Genomic DNA, 17,633 nt, shown 5'->3' on the forward strand with positions numbered 1-17,633 from the left:
ATGACAGCTTTATAGCCCCATATCTTCCCATCTCATGATAAAGTTTAACGTTCAGTTCATTAGGATTGAGAGGGCTGAAACTCAGTACCTTTGGTAATCGAAACTACAAGGTCATCATTTTGCTACGACATGAAATTATCCACTGTCTCTGTGAAACGGAAAATACCCTTGAAGATGCTCACCTTCCTTCATCGTTGCTACATGAAATACGTTATTACACTTTTTCTTGGGAATATTCAGTCGTACAAGATTTCAAGGAGGGGATTTTTTTGTCTAAACAACGGGGCCACATCGCATGGAGAAGAGTTTGGGCGCTTATTTCGGGACATCCGGTAAATGAGGCGTTGAGCCACAAGGACGAACTCAACAGTAATACATCGAGAATTTTGCGAAATACAGTATGAAATGGCAGCAAGGCGAACTCAACTATACTGTGTATTCCGGGTGGATGCACTGTTTATTTATTTGCACTCGTAAAATTTGATTGTAACTGCTTATGAAGTTGAAGCTTGAACTTAATCCAGATGCTCGTCGTTATTATTTGCGGCGTCAGCACAACACGCAGATTACTTGATTTTGTGTTTTGTTTGCCAAGAATAGTACCTGGAGTTTAATGAACTGTGCAGTCCCCAGGAGGCACTTACGAGCACACACCCTTCCTTTTGTAGTATTCATTGCAATCAAACATTCACCATTATGAGAACTGTACCCTTTCAGTAGAGTTTTTTGTGACACATTTCTGCACATCAGGGAAGTTATCCACTAAATTATTCGTGAGGTTAATTGCTATAGATTGGTGTTACATTTTCGATGAAGAATGCACAGCGTTCTTCACACAGAACAACATAATATCACATTGATTTTTCGCTATGAGCAAAATGACGACCGCAAGGCAGAGATCAGTGCTCAGAGATAACAAAGTAATGTTCAGTTTCTCTGAACGTGTCGTTGTGGACGTTTTATTGCAAAATTTCCACATATGACATCTGTGAGTTAACAGAATTGAATCTTTCATGATAAAAACGTTTCGAAAAAGGGAAAGATACTGCATAATCTTAAACAGATTATTGCACGTACATTTCATACACACCACACAGAGCGACTCTGACAGGGAGGCATTTCCTGAACGCACGGTCTGCACAATATTTGTGGCTTCAGAGAACAGCCAATAACATACTATCAACATCCAGCCATTCTTCGACAGGCTCGTGTTTTGCCTTGATATCACCTACGACTGTCGTTGTTTGCAACTGATGCTATTTCTGTTACTGACCACGGTCGAAAGTAATGTCTGCTTAAAGGTGCCCGGATACTTTTGATCAGAAAGTATGTATAGAATATTATAAGTAGAATAGTACATATTTTATATGTATTGTCTTTGGATTCGTGATGGAGAATTTTCAGATCCACTGGTTGGAATCTGGAGAACTCTTCCAAGCGTAAATGTGCAACTGTGCAGTGACTCCCTTTGTGCTCACAGTCGGAATAAAAAATAAACCATACTTGTTTAATTCCTTCCTCTCAGTTTCGCAGCTCGTAATATTTTGCAATTATATTTACGATTGCCGTCAGTTACTGTTTCACCTATCAATATCCACGTCTGTCCTCGCTATTTCATCTCTTTACTGCTCTAGTGTACAGCTTCAAGGGAGTAATTTTCTCAGCTGGTAAAGACGTTGATACCAAAAAATTTATGATACATTGATAGGTCTACGTGTTGCTCAAGGTGTAAAATTGATCTGCGGAAGAGTGTTACATGTATGGGAATCTCCAAGTTTTCGCGTTGTGTCACTTTCGTTAAATCGGAATACCGTGCCGTCAAAAGTTAATAATAACGAATTTCAACTGAAACTTTGGTGTTATGTAGAGGCTGCGTCTTCATTTTATATAGTTAAGAAAATGACGACTGGAATCTGGCGTGCCTGTCTGAACTTGCATTTACGATCGAGAAAGGGGACAGTGTGGCGTTGCAGCTCACTTTTACTGAGGATGCGACATGAGTCAACCACTTCAGACCAGAAACGGAAGAATCACCAAAGGGCAGAGGAGAGGTCGATGGTCGTCGTTCATTCGGCAGAAACTTCACGCCCAGTGTCAGTGGAGGACTTCCTTTCTTATTGGTTAACTCACAACGCATAAACCACTAACACACGCTAAAGATTTAAAACACCTTGGTCGATCAGTGACTTACCATCTTGATTTTTGTTTTGTGAGTCCTAATATGATAACAGAAAGTCGTATCACGCACCAATTTTATAATTAACAATCACTGTATAAAAACTCATTTTTAGAGAATTAGTTTATACTTTATATTTTGTTTCAATGTCTGGCTCCTAGCTAAGTGCTCACCGTGTGTGCTATGCAGAGGATCGGGTTTAATTCTCGATATTGGGAGGAGTTTTATTGTTGGTGGTGGGGGGGGGGGGGGGGACTGGATCGCCGCTGCACTGAGCCTTGTGAGGAGATGCCTGAGTGAGAAGTAGCGGCTCCAAGGGCTCGGAATCTGAGTTCGGCAGTTAGAGGGATGTGCTGGCCCCGCGCCCCTCATGCTGCATTAGAATGACGCCATTGCCAGTGGACGACACGGCGGTCGATCGGTACGGAATTGCCCATCAGAGCAAGTACTTGCAGATGGCATGTCTGGTGTACTTTCTTAGTTCATGACATTCTGAAGTGGATACACTGGTTAGTAGCCCATGTATTGTAACATCCATGAAAATCGGTTTCACTGTTGTTGTTTTTTGTGCTAGAACCTCATATATCCAAAACATTCTGTTAGCATCTCTACACATTAAGTTGACCCTAATGAAAAAAAAATGGAGAAGTTTCCTCATATGTCAGCAGCTAAATTGAAACCGTGCATCATTGTTGGTCCTGACATTCGGAAAGAGATGTACGATAACTTGTGCATCGTTCAAGGAACTTGTTAATAAGTTCTAAGGCTAAAGAGAAGACACACTTTGTGCTAATATTTGTCACCAACATGTTGCCTGTTTGATGAGCTTCAACATACTCTTTCTGAACATTCATCCTGATTTTGTGTCCCCTGAAAACTCGGGTAAGTCAGTCAAGGAAAGAGGAGCGTTTTCCAAAAGACTTTGAAGTGATGAAAACCCGGCGCCAGAGCCACTGGAATAACAGTGTGATGGGCGAATACCGCTGGCCGCTTCCCCGAGAGGTGTAACAGATAATTCAACGTACAGGAAGCTATACGAGATGCTTTAACGAGAAGACAGAAAGATATAAATTCTTTTCCAGTTGAGAAACTAAATTACTTACATGTATTACTTTTTTCGTATTATCTAGTTTATATCGAAAAGACATTATGACGAATCAGTAAATGACTGAAAAATGAGGTAAGATAAGAAATTAAGTGCCCAAAAGTATTAAAAAGTTTTTTTCCTCGTTGTAATTGGAGAATGCTGCACAATTCATCAGAACAAAATGGATCTAGAACTGTCAGAGAAGTTGTTTGGATTGTAAAAGAAGCATCTAATGTTTCGTTACAACAAAGGAATGGTCCACAGAAAGGCTTTGGTAATGGAACAATCGAGGGATCTTAAGTGCGAGTTGTTCGGACTTCTACCGCATTCATGATATTTCACAATCTCTTATTAGCGCCTGTATCCGTAAACGGATTGTAAGAAGTCGTAAGGCCAGTGAAGAAGAAAAACCAGCCGAGATGGTGCACTGCAGGACGTCTACTTCGAACAAATTACGCTGATGTAAAAAAGGGAAAACGTCATCAAATTTTTCATTGCCGTTTTAAAAGACGCAGTCTTTCACAGTGAATCAGTGGAATTTTCTCTTCTCCCAGCTTTCTCTGCACACTTCAAAGCGCGTCTCTCACACGTGTTCTACCGAGGGTGCAGTGGAGTCCCTGCCTCTTCTCCTATTGTTTGTAACTGCTCAGTGTATCATAACTGTAGCTGTGTGTCCAATTTTTAAGACATTTGTAAAGTACCACACTTCAGATGAGATCCTTCTTTCTCTCCGGCTTTTTCACGATCGAATTTCACTTCCACATAGCTATAAGAGAGACTGATAGGGCCTGCCTCAGCATCAAGTGAAAATTTCATACAAATATAAAAAATTCCATCTCGGTAATTATGTGCTAGATGCCACTTAGTGTTCGCGAAAGAACTTTACGAAAAATACATCGCAAAGCAGTATTGATGTAAGAAGCAGGAAATAAAGGAAGAAATCAATTTAACAATAGTCTGATAAAACAAAATTTCAAGAATCAAGTTAAGGATTGGAAAATTATCTCAGTGCTGACGTTGTTATTGATGGTAGCTTGTGAATTCGTAGAAACTAGATAAGCTGAAGGAACTAGGTACTAACGCTATATTGGAAGACCATGAAGCTAAAGAAATAATGACTCTTCATGGAATCACTGGCGCGGAAAACCGATAGAATTGCACTAAAAGAGGTGAAGTAAGCAGCAAAAGAGGTACTGGGTTTTGGAAAGGCATAAAAGAATCAACCATGATGTGAAATGAGATAGTGGAATTAAAAGATAAAAGACAATGATGTTCGAAGTCAACAGCAGTGTATAGGAAACACAGAAACGAAATTGTCAGGTATTGTAGAAAAGCTAAAGAACACAGGACGAAGAGAGAATTGAAACAAATGCTGCGCACAGACTAATAAACAAGGAAAACAATGATTACGGATGGTAAAAGATAACTAGATAATGCAAGTCGAAAATTGGGACTGAAGATGGAAACCATACTTTGTATTCCAACTCCTGTCTAATTAACAAGGTGGACACGATGCAAGAAGACAACTGGAGAGATGTAATGATTCTAAATTTCAAAGTCCTTTGTACGAACTCTGAAGGAACAAACGCCCATGTGTGCGGTACTGGTGAATTACCTGTGTCAGGCCACTGGGTGGAACAACTGTGCACGTTCAATAATGTGTAACTGCCAAAAATCTAACGGGTTTCGAACACAAGATTTATTATTACGATTCTGAATAAAGTATGAGCTAAAACACGTGGAAATTGGTCCCACAATAACTCTACTTTCACATGGGTCAAAAATAGCGCTCTACTCACAAGGGTACTTTATAGATGAATGGAAAATTGAAAGTAGATCACATGAGGACGATTTTGGTTTTAGCAGACACTAAGGTCCTCGAGAAGCAAGTTAATACCAGAGGAGAGACTTTCGTAAAACAATGAAACAAATGTTTCATTCATAGGTTTTGGAGAACGCTATTGATATGTTCTAAGAAATAAATTTCTTTATTCTCTTTTTATTTCATTTGTTTATGTGGTGGTGTTTATTTTATTGGGTGGTGTGGTAGCAAGTACAGTGATGTAAGGATAATCTATTTACGCGTAGTAGGTTAGAGCAGCACTGACGTAGTTATACAACAGGCTAACTCAAAAAATCAGGACTGCTCATTGCCGCCATTGTTGTTTGATTTGCATATTGGAGGGCCATTAATGGAAGTAAAGGGCTCTCTCGATGTGGGAACTGTCCTCTATGTACTTTCACGCCCTACTTTCACAGCCTTTGTCCGTTATGTAACAGTGCGGATAACGCAAGCAGTGTGCAGCGCCTCGGTATAGTGTGCGAGTTTTCGAAAGCTATTGCTGATTTTGCCAGTTTTTCTCTACTTCATAGAGAACAGTGAACAGTATTTCAGTAGGTTCTTTGAAAGGAACGAAGACTGCTGACTGCTGGTTACGCAGAAAAGTAGCTCGTCATAGAGGGGCTTATCTCATGCCAGTGTACAGCGTGGTTTTCAGGTGGCAACTGGATGAGTTCTTATGAAGTAATGTTTGAAGTGAAACCACTTATACCGAATTCCTCTGGGACTGTTCAGCCACCGACAAAAACAAATCCAGAAATAAGAAACAGCTGTAGTAGGATTCAAATCCTGATCCTAAAGTCGTATTTTCACTGAGATTCCCCGATCTCGCTTCAAGGGAAGTCTGGTATAGTTACGTAAACTAGATTGTGGTCGCTATTTTTTCAACAGACCACTGACGCTTCATCTATATCCATTTGTTTGGTAAAAAAGAATATAAGCGCCAAAAAATAAAAAGAATAATGGAAATAGTTTCCCAAGCAATGTGTGAAAGCAGACGTCTACATTCTGTTGCACTATGTTTCCATGTGGCCTTTACTCTTTGTATTCTTTAAAAGACCATGCAGAATGGTCCTGTTACTTTTAAGTCAGTTCTGTCTGCTGAGTTATATAATTTGAAACGCTTACGTAGCAGCTGGGGCTTCATGGTGCCAGTGTCTCACCCGCAAGAAATGCAACCACTGTCACAGGACAGTCTAGTAAAATTTGACTTCTGTGATGTGTAACTGTTTGAAGATAGCAGATAAATGTTTATCAAGTACACTCTCTCGCAATTAAGGAAAGTCTCACACAATTCTGTTTTTATATTTGTATTTGTATTTATATTTGTTTCATGCTTTCTGTTTTATGTTGTATGTATCCAACTTGTAAGTTTTGTTTTTGAAACACTGTTTCCTGACTACAACAATATTCATCACAATATTTATGTTTCATCATGACATCTGCTAATGTTTAAATAGGTCATAATTTTTTTTAATAAAATGAAATGTTACGTAACTATCTCATTGCAGGGAAAACAATCTGCTTCTTCTCGCCCTCTGCAGCTACATGACGCTTGTACTGTAATTTTTACTTGAAACCTGTACTTTCATGATGCACTGTTCTCGTTACTCTAGCGTAGCAGTTCTTCTAAAGCTTTTCTTCTATCGTTCTCTACTCTGCCTTCGCTTGGCTGCTGCACGACTGTTGTGCCGTGTGTCCGCAGGGGCGCTGCATGCTGCACAGTCGCTCTGCCGGCCTCATCCTGCAGGTGCTGCTATCTGGCGGCACGTGCCGCCACACGTTCGGTATGTATCCGTCAGATGACTCTACTGTAGCCTGCGCTACTGCAGCGGCGTAAGCTCTCTTGTGTGTTCTCGTGTCGTGATCCATGATGTACGGATTTTCACTTAACAGATCGGCAGTGAATATTAACAAATGAAGTTATCGTTTACTCTGGATAAGTGAAAGAAATTGTAAGCAACAGCGGGATTAAAATTTTTTTATCTCAGTCAGGAAATTCGAAAACACCTTAAACGGTATAAAATGATACTACGTAACACATTGACACACATGCTCTTCACTTTGTCATGTATGCATGTATGTATGTTTGGTTATAAGACGACTGCCTAAATTGGATCTCCCCTCAAAAATATTCACTGTTCGGACACTCTCCAACCCATTACCTGTTTGCTTGGTATTTGGCTCAGGCCTGACTAAAATGGGTCAATACTCTTGAGTCCCTTCTAAATGCATAATGGGAAAAAAGGAAAAACAATTCACAATTACACACACGGTCATTAGCCCCTTTCCTTTTTCAAGAGAAACCGTACGATAAAAATTCGTGGTGAAGATTCCTTACTGTAGTTACAGGTACCTAAATTCTCATTGCCATAGACCTTAATACATGTTCGCTCGCCTGGTGCAAGTCTTCCGCATGTGATTTGCCCAAGCATCACATCCATCGACATGTTGAAATGTTCTTCTCAGTTTGAGCTCTTTTAATGGAATATATGAAGTACAGTAAAATCTTTATCCAATGGGGATGAGGCGGTGTCTGAGTTAATTCGTTGTAATAATTTTCCCTGTGTATAGCTAATCGACCTTAAAACTAGATTCCACTCTTCACAAACAGGGACTTAAAATTAGTAAGCATCGACCGTTAGACTTATTTAATGCCATCATTTGTTCCGCTGCTAACCATTTCGTCTCCAAATGTTTATAACACTCAGTATCATCGATCATATTTTTAAAATGTACCAATGCTTGCATACCTCCTCAATATTTTATACTTTTTACCATTCTGGCCACTAAGAACTTAACCATTTGTTGATGCTTTAACAGGTATCCAATTAATCCCTTTATGGTTAGGATTTTACATTAACTTTGTACCTTGTTTAATCATATATGTCCACATTCCACCTTGAAACCACATTCAGGTGCTTCCCACTTCTTCAGATCCAGTTTTCCTATAGTGCACATGTGATATCTTTATAATGATGTGTAAACAGGTGCAGTTTTACAAATTCCACTTCATTACGATGCATAAAATATTTTACTGAAGTAAGATTTTATTTGCCTTCGCCGATTCGCTTGTGACGTTCCATTTTCATTTCTTTGGCCATCTAATGCAACGTCACTCCCGAGGTGATGTAATTGTTTCTAGTCTTTAGTCTGTCTTCTTCAGTTCTGATATTTAGCAAGTCGTTGCTGTCTACATACTGTGATTTTTCTGTTGCATCCATCTGTTTTGTACCTCCCTTTCTTTAGACGAGACATCCTACGACGTGTGCGACCCTTACCATTGGCGTCCGCTCCTCTGTCACATTTCTTCTTCCTCTGATATTTTCTTATGCTTTCTAATTTTTTTCTGAATTTGACCAACTATGAACCTCAAGGAAGTCTTCTTGGGTTTTCTTCTCTTCTTCTCGCACAACCTCTTCATTTTTCTTTTTTTTTCCTCGTTCTTGGAAATGATCTGCTCGAGCCTTGCGTTTGATGGCTTCGTTTGAAATGATTTTATACTATTAACTCTGCTTCTCAACTTTCGTCTATTATGGACCATCGGTGACGTAATTCCAACTCACACTGCACCCATCTTCACCTCTTTACTATCATCTTTCATTATTTTTTACTTTATAAACAAGTTAAATAAAATTCACAGCCCTGTACGATACACATTTCAACATACATACCATTCTTGACTTACCACATCCATTAATCCCAATTTTTAAAGACAATATGGAATATTCGCACGTTTCTGTACTGCACATCCATTCGTATGAGAATTTCAAATATTTTATTACACGTTGCAGTGACGGAAGATTCTTGGAGATCAGCAGATCCCATTAAGGGCTCTTGCTTTTATTCGTATTTTTTATTCTACCTTCCATTACTAAGCACATTTCTGACACTAGTTGTTTTACTGAATCCAAATTGACCCCTACCAGTTACTACTCCAATGCTTCTTTCGATTTTTCCGTATATTAGCGCAGTCAGCAGAGCACAAGTGAAAACTGTTTGACTGAATGTCTGATAGTTCTTACAATTACGCACGCGTGCCTTCTAAGTCTTCACAGATGATGTAACATCTTTGTGAGTACAAATATGGGTGATCAACGATTTCTTATAACAAATACCTGGCAATGAGTGCGCCTTGGTCTTTTTTAACTGTAGAAACATTACCCTGAATCCACCACAGAGATATTGGTAGGAAATAAATGGAGTTGGAAACTTCTGCACCGAACCTTAAGTCGGTAATAGCTGATCTCTGGGGACTGCGAGTCTCGTCTGTTACGTAGCGGTGTCTCGTTGGATGGGTATTGTTCCACCCACTATATGACCTCATTGTGTACACGGGACGCTCATCCATGGTGCCCCTGTACACACAACGTATCAACCATTTCGTACATTGCAGACACGGTACTAAGTCTCGCTTTTGTTAGCAGCTAGTCAAGCGGCCAGAAATCTACACTTCTGAATGCGAAATTGAATGGCTGCCAATAGTATCGATTATATTGTTTTTTTAGCATAGTTTTTACAACAGAGATCATGTGTAGTGCCATAAAACTGACAGGAGCGAAAAACCGACAACACATTTCCCTTTCTTTACTTTTCTACGGATCCTGGGAGGCATTAAACGGTACATTACAGCACAGTTTATTTACGAGTCTCTTACACCAGAAGACTCGACCTTCTGCAGAAAGTTGTCGTTTATCTACCCCACAACGTGAAGTTTTGTTCGTTACACTTCCAGGCAAATCAGTGAATGTGGAACGTCGGAAACTTGTATGAAATATAATACCTACGTTAATTAAAGTACCAATACGCCACCACACATGCAGCTGAAGAGAAAACCGCACTGACTTGAAAATAACAGGACAAAAACAGTAAAACATTTCCCAACAGAGAAGAAAGTAGTTCCATAATTGTTGCTACACGTCAGTCGCAAACGGCAACAATCTTCAGCACATCCGCTTTTGAAGCAAAACTAATTACATTTATAAAAAAATATTCCCGTAGCAGAAATTCGAGTGAAGTGTAAGGGAGTGTGAGTCATTAGTGTCAGCAGAACGTTTTTACGTGTCAGGGGAAGTATCTATCATAATAAGAACCGAGATATACGCTGTCACACTATTCGGTCTGTGCGCCACACTTCGTGAACTCTCGGCTCCGTGTGGGGTCCATGGGAAATCAATATTTAATTGACAAGGTACCCACTAAAGGTCTCGGTATCTTCGTGTACTATCGAGAACATACTTGCATTTAAACACGCAGTCAAGAACTCTCTGAACTCTCCAACATTTCTGTTTGACTGCCCTGTTCTTCTGCAATGCCCCAGTCGTCTTCCACGAAAGAAGTTTCTTGGTCACAGGTTCTTGAATTAATTAAATGGAAATTGACGTTCTTATTTGCATCTAAAGAGGTATATTTGTTCACATATTGCCAAAACACGAAAGAGATACAGTTCCACTGTTATTTTGTGATTTCCAGCATTAATTTCGAAGGAACGGAACAACAAATGTTCTTGATGCAACGTCGAGCAATACAATATAATCGCTTAATGGCCTTTTCCTCCACACTAACGAAGTCTGATAGTAGTGAATCATAGGAAATTCCACCTGATTTCCAATTAATACCACTGAGATTTTAAGATTATCCGTGGTAATTGAATTACTTTCCATATGAGGACTCGTAGATGACCCCGAAATGAGTAATTAGTGCCGAATCAGATAATACGCAATGCGCGTAAGGCAAAAGAGCTTACGTCGCTTTCGCACGCCTTTGGACAGCGCTTTGTGCATGACTTCTTGCCGTTAGTAGCCAGTAGTTTAGTACAGCCTCAGTCAACAGCTGAAATGACTTGATGAACGAGGATGTTTCTGAAATATCTAACATCAAGGAGCAAAACACGAATGCTTGTCACGCGAATACTCCCGTGCCGCAACAGATTGTAAGCGAATTGTTTTCCTCCCGTAATAGGTGCTATTCCTGGATCGTACATTCATCACCGAGACGATGCACGAGCACAAGTCGTACCTGTTACATCAATCGATTTCTTGCTATCTGTACGAGACAAGGCTACCGGTTGCATGTTACCAACAGCCATAAGCATGAAAACGGCCTTCCGTTTATACAGAAACAGCGATAAAGGAACAGATATATTCTTCAGAAGTAATGTGCGTTTAAGTAGTGTGTGTGTGTGTGTGTGTGTGTGTGTGTGTGTGTATGTGTGAAAGTTTGTGTGTGTGTGTTCACGGATGTGTAAACTATCATCGGAAGCTCTTAGCAACGGAAACGTTATTGGCAGAGTATAGGTACTTAACTGTTCCAATTAGTAGGACATAATATGCCAGTATGCGTTTATACTGGCCTGCTGCCAAATTACTGTGTGTGAGTAGGAGAAAAACGACGCTGCTTCATGAATCTAATGCATCAGCGCTATCGAATTTGATGTTAATTTCTTGTGAATCTGTATTTACAAACCACCTGAAGTAAAGAAAACCAAAACAAGTACATTGGGAATGTTTCTCGCTTTCACGGCTGCCGAATGGTGGTCAATCGCCAAACGTTGTTAAGTGCGCTGCTGAAACCTAAAAAGAGCGCACTTCTGCAGGAGAATTGCAGCCAATATTTCCTGCTTAGACAAAGAACGGCTGCGGCACCGGAAATGGAATAAACTCCTTTACTCTGTCTTTCTTATACTTGCTTCTGAGTTATACATTTTCTGGAATCTGAAACCGAATAACTTCATAAATGCGAAAAAATATATTCCAGGTAAGTTGGTTGATAACAATCTGTTATCACACGTCGTGTGTTAGTATTGACATACAATATAGATTTAGAAAAGTAGTGAAGTATCAAATGATCTCATCTTATTTTCGTACTTAGTATAGCAAGAGAAAGTAGTTCAACACGAACTTATATAGGTATAGCAAATAGCTTATTGAACATGTGCATTTGTATGTCAGTAGCTTCGACAGACTCCTGTAGTAACTGTTAGTTTTTCAAAGTTATGACATTTGCTCATCTCGTTTTTACTGACTGCAGAGTATAATACAGAAAGTAACTGAACGAAATACACAGTGGTACGAGCTGGAACGCCACTTTTAATCAAAGACAATAACTACACTGTACTCACCGCGATTCATAGTGGTCCCCTGGAGCACCTAATTTAAGGGCAGCATTATTATTAATGACTTTGTTCATATTCTTTAAGGATGAGTTCGATTTGAGCATCTTCCGAACACGTCAAGTACGTTGCTTGTCCATATTTTTCTTCAACTGTGTTTAATTTATTTCACGTGACCAATTGTGTAATACCTGTAAGTTTCTTATTTCTTCATTTCCTCAACACATTTACCAAATTGAAGCTTGTATGATACCTGCTGCAGACCCCTTTTACAGCTCTAAGAATTCTGTGTAGCTCAATATTGATTTATAGCCAACATATTCAGCAACCGTAATGGTATTTAAAGCAATTCTCATTTATTGTTCAGTCTTAGTTGTTATTTTTAATTACATGAGATGTTTCTATCTCTGGGGTCATCTTCAGATCTAAGTCGTACTGTGATATGAGGTTGTGACACAGACAAGACGGGTTGCTGACGCAAATACGTAGATCTAAAAATGATTCAGAGTGATCGTAAAATGTCATGTCATCAAAAATATGCAACTGAGACTGAAGTATAAACGAGGCCCGTTTCGATACTGATCTCCTCAGAAACCTTTCAGTGAGGCTTAGAAAGCTTTCTTGTTGATCCTCATTTGCGACATATAGACTGATATCTTTCATGTGAGCAATGAAACACTGTTAATCCGATATTGGCTTAAGTATGCTGACTTGGGGTTAGATTCATACATAACATGGACCGTGGAAGACAGATCATGCAGCCTTGATTACAAATTCTTCCTCTTAAATGTTATGAGAACTTATACGCTACTTAATTTTAGTGTTCCATGATGCCTTCATGTTTTCCATAAGACTGAAATCAAGATTATGAACAAATTCACCACATTCTATAGATCTGATTAAACAGTTCTGGAAATATGACTAACTGCAATCTCTGAAATCTTCCAGCAATCCTTCTGTTCACATAATTTTTTTCTCTCTGCAACGGAGTGTGCGCTGATTTGAAACTTCCTGGCAGATAAAAACTGTGAAAGTACTTGCCAAGGAAAGCGAAGATCCCAGGGTCGACTGCCTGTCCGGCAGATGGTTTTAATTTGTCAGCAAATTTCAGTCCTTCCGTTGTTCTGCAATGGTACTGTTTCATCACAGCATTTCCTAATATGTAATGAGAAGCCTTGTGCTGTTATCTGTCAGACAGGTACGTAACGCTGATATTTTACGCGTCTTTCAGGATCAACTGTGTGGCACCTTGAATTAGGAAAGGAAGTGTGCTTCTTGGATCTAAAGAACATCATCAATCAGCGCTTACTGTCTTCAGCACAGTAAACCCTTCCAACAGAAAGGCTTCATCATTATGAGTATAAGAGATTTTTCATTAGGCACTCTACTTAAAACTGATACGATTTCGTTGAATTGAGTCTCCCGAAGACAAGAGCGATAAAATGACCACATCATAATCTCTCTTCATTTCATCCAGATGCAGCACCGTCGTTGTATGTCCTCATGTCGTCAACAGTCTGTTCCAAAATTCCGATACTTTTTATTTCGTTGAGAAGATAGCATTTCGTAATCGTCCTTGGTTTCCTAATGCGCGATCTAAGTTTCTCCCTGATTTACAAAATAGAACGTTTATTTCTGTGCATAATTGTATCTGGAGATGCTGGCAGAGAATGTAATTGAAGTCATGTGCGAAAAAACTGGCTAACCCTCAAATGTAAAAATTTATAGATAAATGTTGCCATTTGTTGCTTGTTACGGGTGGGATCAATGTCAATTTTGATAGTTCCCGTGACGACGAACAGATAGCAAGACTTATCTCTAAGCTTTTACACCTGGGGGTTAGCCCGTTCTTCCGCGCATATCTTCATATACAGCTTCTGCTACATTTTATCCACACATTGTGTGGGTATTACGTTTGGTATTTCTCTACAGGAGTGTACCCAGGACTTAATAATGTTGTCATAATGTCGTCTGAACATGTCTGACTTCATACAGCTAACATACAGGCTTTCATTGTCTCTAGTGTTTGGTCTTGCTCCTCAGCCCCTGCTTCTAAGATGACAATACAACTGGTATTTTCACTCGCCGACTTCTCTTTCCTAATCATTCCCATTTACTCAGAATGATAACTGCATCGTAGTATGAGACAGCTAAAGAGCAGCGAAGTTTTTGCTCATTCCGTCATGATCTTTAACAACTGAGCTATCTTTTGGAACGTATTTAGTGCAAATAGTAATTGTCCCTTTGTGATACCTGTTCCTCTGAATTCATTAAATGCTCTAGTCATTTCAGGCTGAGATTTTCAACTGCGGCTCTCTTATCAACTATCGTATTTCATCTAGGCATCAAGCTTTGTCTAATTTGGGCTGTTCTTCAGTCTTTATTTCTGCGCCAGTGCTAATGTGCCTGGCTCTTGCTGCAATTTTCTCTCCAGTTTTCGTCTAATCACATATTTTCCGCTTCAGGGACTTGTCAGCTTGGTGTTCTCCACAGATTGGCAACACGTTGTTCTATTGTAGAAAATTCTGGAAATGCAGATGTAAGCTATGCGCGAAACACTTGTATCCAGTTATCTGTCGGCCTCCGTTAGTAACTCTAAAGTGTTATATAGTACATAGTATTCAAAGAACTGTGACTGACGCCCGAACGACAGGGATTCACATGCATTGAGAATAAAAAATAGCGCATTGAGAATGGCTAACTACTAGCCGAAATCTGGATGTGCATAATAAAATCTAAAAAGGACGACTGATTGCTGCACTCTATAATTTATAAGTCACATACAGTCGCTGAATGCATTCACTTTCCAAATTGAAGGTAACATGCTGAACTCTAATGTGAACGTTTCTTCGCTCATGGCATATGTAAATTTTATGCGCCGTCTTCACGATCCAAATTTGCTGACAGAAAATTGAGAACCTTGAGCGGTACCCACTACATTAGAAGCTCCAGGTGATACTGGAGTGCTGCATAGTGGTCTCTCGATTGCTCTCCCAAGCTAGGACCAAATTAAGCCAGTGGAGAGGCTTGCTGGAGAACAACCCTACACGTTTTTCTTCTACTTAATGCGCTGTGGGACCAATAAGTAACTCGGATCGTGGAAACAATTATCTGGAGGGTATCGTTTCTGACTGATAATACGAGGGTTGACTGAAAAGTAATGCCTCCACCTTCGTAACTCTTCACCAGTTGGCAGCGTTGATATGTTTCAGGTACTGGCTTGTTCCGTAGCCTCTTCTCACATCCGGAGTTGGCGGGATGTCTTAGCATTGAACGGTTGTTTTGTTACAGTGTACTGCGCAGACTGTCGGTCAATGCGATTTAAGCAACGTGCAGTCATTGAATACTTGACAGCAGAAGGTATCACACGAAAGGAGATTCATCAGAGAATGAAAGCAGAATGGCGAAAGGCGTCACCTTCATTCTATTAACGTGAGAGGAGTTGTTGGCAAATTTTAAGTCTGTGCGCTTTCATTTCAGGAGTCAGCATCTGGGGTACCCATTGCGCACAGATCTTCTGATAGCCAAGAAAAGCAATAATTTGACCCACACGTTCTTGTGAAATGCCGATTGTGCTTGCAGTTTCTCTCTGAGTGATGACTTCTACAATACTTTACGCAAGTTGCGGGTGAATCGGAAGAGTACTACTGGCCGAGTGCACCAACCTTTTTTCAAAATGCAAGATAACCAAGGTCTTGTGTTCACTGTTAAAGGTAAACCACGTCTAAAATAGCTCTGCAGTGCACAAACATTAATCGCCGATCGGCAAACCGTCGTCAGCCAACCATGCATTTGACAGCTGTTAACTTCGTTGATTTGCAATGGAAATCGCCCTGGAGATGCAAAGATGTTAATAGAGATATGAATTTGCGCACGAAATCCTCTACACATATGTTTTGTACTCAATCGCTGGTAAGTAAGTCACTGTCACATGCTCTCACTTTCGTCAACAAGCAGAACTGTGTTTATACCTTGCTACTGGTCCGTTCATTTACGGTTGGCGAAATGTAAAACAAAGGAACACCAAATTTTTCGAAGTACTAGATGGATATATAGGTCTCTACTTGATCAGTGCGAAAGCATGAGTTCTTGCAAATAAAAGAATTGACGGCTGCAGTATAAAAGAAGAAATGTACAGGGTCTCGTTTCGACCATTTTTTTCGTTTCTTCCGTTTAGTTCGAATACCTGAGTCATTTAAGTATAAAATTCGTCAAATATATGCTAATTGACACATCTGCGTGTCATTTTTATGAAAAATGCACGTCTTCTTATTTCTAACTATATACTGTATACAAAAATTCAGTTTTTATTGCAAACAAACATTATTAATTACCGATCTTTTATAAAAATTGTTAATCAAGATTGTATAGTTAGAAAACAACAAATTCAATTTTTTCTACCTTTCTGTATTTTACACCTCACGCAAATGCTCAATAACATCCACCTTTTTTGAAAAATTTTAATCTGCGTGGAACCGAAGCCACGCAGCGAGAAAGCACGCTGACACAGAGCCACACACGTTCTCGACAAAAATTGCTTCATTTTAACGTATTAAGCATGCTCGGAAAACTTAGAAGTCAATTTTCTCGAGAATTTTCAAGAGCTGTATCGAACTACCTTGGCAGATGTATATTTGGTTTTTGAACTTCATGTATCACAAAAATAAAAAAATCACAAAAAGTCGATTGTGGTTGGCGCTCTTCTTGAAAAAATTGGTGATGTGTCACATGTGGAGGCACAATTTAATTATACTCCTGGTAAGATTCATTAATTAATTAAGAAACTTTCTGGGTTCGTCTTACATATAAGGAACGATGTACAATACTCTGTACTATCTGATATTTTGTTGGTGGGCTATGAATGAAACGCCTAAATAAATAAAATTTCAACAACAAATGAACTGCTGTTATTAACGGCCAAAAATCAGTGACTTAAGGTATTGTCTCAGTACATCGAAACACCCCGCCATCTTAACACCATACGCTTATAAAAATCCTGGTCATCGCAGGAAATTCGGGCGTGAGCGACGGTCAAATTGAACCGCGGTCAACTCCCTTGTTTAACTCTGATCAAGATCCGGGCGTCATAATTTGCGTTGAACAGTGTCACATGCCGAATTTAGTGTGGTTAAATTTCAATAGAGGTTAGTTCACTCAGCCGTACGTCTTGTATTTTGTAGTGTTTACTAAAGTTTGAGTTTCTAGAAGAGCGCCTCTTCAACTTACGTGGTACTGATCTGAGGGCTTCAATGATTTAATGGGATGGATAACGTTAGTTTTAACTTCCACATTCTACTGACTTCCATGCTCCGGTCCTTGTATTCCAATTACCTCTGAGCCGCCTTATTATTAACGTCCCAATAACATGTGATATACGTCGATTAAACCGGCCGGTGTGGCCGTGCGGTTAAAGGCGCTT

General features: G+C 39.7%; 1 protein-coding gene across 1 annotated transcript in view; it reads left to right on the plus strand.

Moving 5' to 3' along the window:
• The window catches only part of LOC126456287 (uncharacterized), a 1,473,557-nt gene that overhangs the window by 887,540 nt on the left and 568,384 nt on the right, over positions 1-17,633 (plus strand). Inside the window, exon 4 of the mRNA XM_050092039.1 lies at positions 6,809-6,890. Within this exon, the coding sequence (XP_049947996.1) occupies positions 6,809-6,890 (82 nt within the window). The remainder of the gene's footprint in view (positions 1-6,808; positions 6,891-17,633) is intronic.

The sequence above is a fragment of the Schistocerca serialis genome, chromosome 2 (assembly GCF_023864345.2).
Source record: "Schistocerca serialis cubense isolate TAMUIC-IGC-003099 chromosome 2, iqSchSeri2.2, whole genome shotgun sequence".
Classification (NCBI taxonomy): Eukaryota; Metazoa; Arthropoda; class Insecta; order Orthoptera; family Acrididae; genus Schistocerca; species Schistocerca serialis.